This window comes from Lupinus angustifolius, unplaced genomic scaffold (genome assembly GCF_001865875.1).
Source record: "Lupinus angustifolius cultivar Tanjil unplaced genomic scaffold, LupAngTanjil_v1.0 Scaffold_60_102, whole genome shotgun sequence".
Classification (NCBI taxonomy): Eukaryota; Viridiplantae; Streptophyta; class Magnoliopsida; order Fabales; family Fabaceae; genus Lupinus; species Lupinus angustifolius.
Window position 1 is genome coordinate 18,145 of NW_017722984.1, and position 5,032 is coordinate 23,176.

The window sequence follows — 5,032 nt, forward strand, 5'->3', positions numbered from 1 at the left end:
ACTTAAATGATAAATGACACTTGTATAGAAAATCTACTAAAAATACAACTAAAATTTTCACAACTTGATTATTAAAATAAGGTTAGAGTATAAAATTTATGCACAATCAGTACAAAGATTTATATACATTCACTTTATTATTCACCTTTTAATTAGATGACTTTTTTTAAAAGTCAACAATAATTAAACATCAATACTAAATTATACAATGACAATGTATAAATTTCATACATTTTTAGTCTACTTATCCTTTCTCTATAAATACAACTAAAATTTTATAGTAAATCTACTAAAAATACAACTAAAATTTTCACAACTACATTATTAAAATAAATTTATTGTTTTAGAAGAAAATCTTCTCCATTAATGGAGATGCAAGTGATTGTTTTACTCACATTTTTAATAATAAAAAATAATTTTATAATAAATAAAATGATAAAATTATTATTACATATTACATTTTAATGTGTGTCACAAGAAATATAGAAGATCCTTCCTAGTTTTAGAAACAAAATTTTGTATTTCCCATGCAATGCATTGGTTCTACACTTCTGTATATTTGTTTCCCTCTCTATTCAAATCTCTCTCACACACACTCATTTCATCACCAACCCAAAGCAACTATGTTTCATCTCTTCCTCCTTCTCCTCCTCTTTCTCTCTCCTCCACACCCCTCTCTCTCTCTAACCCAAGATGGCCTCATCCTCCTCCACTACCCTAACCTCCACCTCCCTGACTGGAACCCCCTTGACTCCACCCCATGCAACTGGACCGGCGTCACCTGCCACCCCACCACCTCCGCTGTCACCGCCCTCAACCTCTCCAACCTCCAACTCTCCGGCCCATTCCCAACCTCCATCTGCCTCCTACCTTCTCTCTCCTCCCTCTCTCTCTCCTTCAACAACCTCAACTCTTCCCTCCCCTCCTCCACCTTCTCTTCCGGCTGCGCCCGCCTCCGCCACCTCGACTTCTCCCAAAATATCCTCACCGGACCCATCCCCAATACGCTGTCCTCACTCCCCAATCTCATATACCTTGACCTCTCATTCAACAACTTCTCCGGCGAAATTCCGGCAAGTTTTTCCCATTTCCGGCGACTGGAATCTCTTATTCTTGTTAACAATATCCTCAACGGTACCATACCCTTTTCTCTTGGCAACGTCTCCACGTTGAAAACGCTTGACTTAGCTTATAACCATTTCCTCACTGGTACAATACCAAAGTCCTTAGGGAACTTAACGAACCTCGAGGGTCTATGGTTAGCAGGGTGCGACCTCGTGGGTTTGATTCCAAGCTCATTGGGTAACCTTAATCGTCTTCAAAATCTTGACTTGTCGAGGAACATGCTCACCGGAGCTATACCGGAGACTCTGTTCTTGGGGTTGAAGAGCATTATCCAAATTGAACTCTACGAGAATTTTCTCTCCGGCGAGTTACCGGAAATGATGAACGTGACCGAGTTGGAAAGGTTCGATGCTTCCGTGAATGGTTTGAGTGGAAAAATTCCGAGTGAGTTATGCAAGTTGAAGAAACTCGAGTCTTTGAATTTGTATGATAATAAACTTCAAGGGTCTTTGCCAGAATGCATAGCAGGGTTTGAGAACTTGTATGAGCTGAAATTGTTCAACAACACGCTCAAAGGAACATTGCCAAGTGATTTGGGGAACAATTCAATGTTCCAGACTTTGGATGTCTCGTATAATCACTTTTCCGGCGAGATTCCGGCGAATTTGTGCGGCGGAGGAACGTTGCAAGAGTTGATGATGATTTACAATTCATTTTCAGGGAGAATCCCTGAGAGTCTTGGAAATTGTAAGAGCTTAATACGTGTTAGGCTCAGGAACAATAATCTCTCTGGAACTGTTCCTGAAGCACTATGGGGTCTACCCCATTTGTATTTGCTTGAACTTGTTGAAAATTCTCTTTCTGGGTCAATTTCTAATGCGATTTCTGGTGCTAAGAATCTGTCAATTTTGTTAATGTCGAGGAACATGTTTTCTGGGTCGATTCCTGATTCAATTGGATTGTTGGAGAGTCTTGTTGAGTTTGTTGCTAGCCATAATAGTCTTACCGGTTCGATTCCGATAAGTATGGTGAAATTGAGCCAGTTGGATAGGCTTGTTCTTAGTGATAATGAACTTTCTGGAGAAATTTCAGAGGGAATTGGTGAATGGAGGAAGCTCAATGAGCTTGATTTGGCAAATAATAAGTTTGAGGGCAATATTCCTAAGGAATTAGGAAACTTGCCTGTACTTAATTATCTTGATCTTTCTGGGAATCACTTTTCTGGTGAAATTCCATTTGAGCTGCAAAATTTGAAGCTTGATTTGCTTAATTTGTCAAACAATCAGCTTTCTGGGGATATCCCTCCCCTTTATGCCAATGAGAATTATAGGAAGAGTTTTCTAGGTAATCAAGGCCTCTGTGGTGGTCTCTCTGGACTTTGTCCGAGGCCAACCTTCGGCGAAAATAAGAACACGAAGTATGTGTGGATCTTCAGGTTCATATTTGTACTTGCTGGGGTTGTGTTTGTTGTTGGGGTGGCATGGTTTTACTTCAAATTCAAGAACTTCAAGAAGATGAAAAAGAGGTTTAACATGTCAAAGTGGAGGTCATTTCATAAGCATGGGTTCAGCGAGTTCGAGATTGTGAAATTGCTGAGTGAAGATAATGTAATAGGAAGTGGAGCATCTGGTAAGGTCTACAAAGTAGTGCTAAGTAATGGTGAGGTGGTGGCAGTGAAGAAACTGTGGGCAGTGAATAAGGTAGAGACTGAAAGTGTTGATTCCGAAAAGGATGGATTTGAAGCTGAAGTTGAAACATTGGGAAATATTAGGCACAAGAACATTGTAAGGCTCTGGTGTTGCTGCAAAAGTGGGGATAATAATAAGCTCCTAGTTTATGAATACATGTCAAATGGGAGCTTGGGGGATTTTTTGCACAGTAGCAAGAAATGCTTGTTGGATTGGCCAACTAGATATAAAATTGCTATTGATGCTGCTGAAGGACTTTCTTATTTGCATCATGATTGTGTCCCTCCTATAGTTCATAGGGATGTAAAATCTAACAATATATTGTTAGATAGTGAATTTGGAGCAAAAGTTGCTGATTTTGGAGTAGCCAAATTTTTTCGGGGAGTCAGCCAAGGGGCAGAATCCATGTCTGTTATTGCCGGATCTTATGGTTACATTGCACCAGGTATTACCTAAAAAATGAAAGTCTAAATGTTTTCTTATATTTTGATAACCAATATGTTGTGTGCACTTGCAAGCAATACTTTTATGATTATAGCACACAATATCAGTACTTAGTGCTATAAATTTCAAAAATTTCGTGCAGTGTCTCCGGTAGTAGGAGAACTAATAACAAGGTTGTTTTGTTTTGGTAAATAATCAGTTCATCCAATATTAAATAACATCAACCTGCACTTATTGTAGGTAAATCATTAAGCATTTCAGCTAGTAGACTATGTAATGTGCTCATAAATGTTCATCAGCCAGTATGCTAGTTCAAGCATATATTACAGAATATGTAGATAGGAAACCACTTGGCTTATACATTATAGTTTATTAACTGGATTTGTTTGTTGATTGTGATGCAGAATACGCCTATACTCTTCGAGTGAACGAAAAGAGTGACATTTATAGCTTTGGGGTGGTCATTTTGGAATTGATAACTGGGAGACCCCCTCTTGATCCAGAGAATGAGGACAAAGATCTGGTAAATTGGGTTACCTCCACATTGGATCAGAAAGGAGAGGATCAAGTGATTGATCGAACTCTTGAAATTAAGCACAGAGAAGAAATAAGCAAGGTACTCAGCGTGGGGCTTATTTGTACTAGCTCGCTTCCTATAACTCGCCCTTCCATGCGTAGAGTGGTGAAAATGCTGCAGGAAATAACTTCAGTTCCGAAATCCAGAAGTGGAAGATTCTCACCATACTATCAAGAAGAGGCCTCTGAAAATGATCATCAAGGAAACATAGTATAAGATAGGTGCTTAAAAAAAAGATTGAGCTTCTATTTACACTACAACTTTGGTATTAAGAAATTAATCTTTGTTTATGTATTACTACTACTACTTCAAACAGCCATTGTAACAAATGGTAAGAGAGACTTTCTTTTTCAATCATGCTATTGTATCATTTGTGTACACTAGAAATGGTATAATCAATATTACAATAGACTATCAACTTAGTCTTAATCTATAACATTACTGCATTAAGTGGTTAACTTCAAGACTACAAATAATTGTCTTGTGTGCTTATTTAGTTTTTTTGTTCTTATCACTGACTATGATGCTGTCGCAATTACGATTATGTTTTAGGAAACTCTCTAAATTTTAATATTGAGGTCACAATTGCATTCGGAGTGAAATTCAAAACACTGCATTTGCTGTAATAGTAGCAATTGGGCTTTCCATTAAATTTTTAAAATTTAGTATGACAATTGGTAAATTCAACGAAAAAATCTGCAACTCACCCATCCATCTCTATTGAGCTTTTCCCTCACAAAAAAGTTGGACTGCACTGCCACAACTATTTTATAAGCAGAAGATAAGTTTTTTAAAGGAAGAAATGCAGAAGATAAGTTTTTAAAGGAAGAAATGCAGAAGAATAACTACTAAAACCCATAACACCCAAGTTTTTTCTTATACAATGGAAGACTAATTGTCTTACAAGGAGAAGATACGATGGAAGTACGAAATAATAGAGTAATTGGGATAGATATGGCAACCAGCCCGAGTGAGTATGGGTAGTAACTACCCGCTTCAAAAAAGGAGAGTATGGGTATCCGCGTGCGGATTTTTCACGGGTATTTGGGTACCACGAGTTTCCTGTATTATAAATAAATTTTTAACTTCCTATTTCTATTATGTTTTAAATGATATGAAACTTAATTATTTTTGTAGTTTTTGATTGAATATTTGATAAAAACGCTAAATCTATTGGTGTTTTCTATTTGTGTGATTTGTTATTCTTATTTTATTAACAAAAAATATATATTTTCGTTACAAGACATGTGTGTTGCTA

At 37.3% G+C, this 5,032-nt stretch overlaps 1 protein-coding gene across 1 annotated transcript; it reads left to right on the forward strand.

Moving 5' to 3' along the window:
- The first annotated feature begins 551 nt into the window (after positions 1–551).
- Positions 552–4,233, forward strand: LOC109339175 (receptor-like protein kinase HSL1). Its single transcript, XM_019576586.1, has 2 exons — positions 552–3,198; positions 3,602–4,233. Exons 1-2 carry the CDS (start codon positions 624–626, stop codon positions 3,988–3,990), a joined length of 2,964 nt encoding a protein of 987 aa, XP_019432131.1. The 5' UTR covers positions 552–623; the 3' UTR covers positions 3,991–4,233.
- Positions 4,234–5,032: the final 799 nt, after the last annotated feature.

Excerpts from the sequence above, each read along its gene's own strand:
- LOC109339175 (XM_019576586.1), top strand. The coding sequence starts at position 624 with ATGTTTCATCTCTTCCTCCTTCTCCTCCTCTTTCTCTCTCCTCCACAC. Across the intron at positions 3,199-3,601 it reads TTATGGTTACATTGCACCAG|AATACGCCTATACTCTTCGA; the intron begins GTATTACCTAAA and ends ATTGTGATGCAG.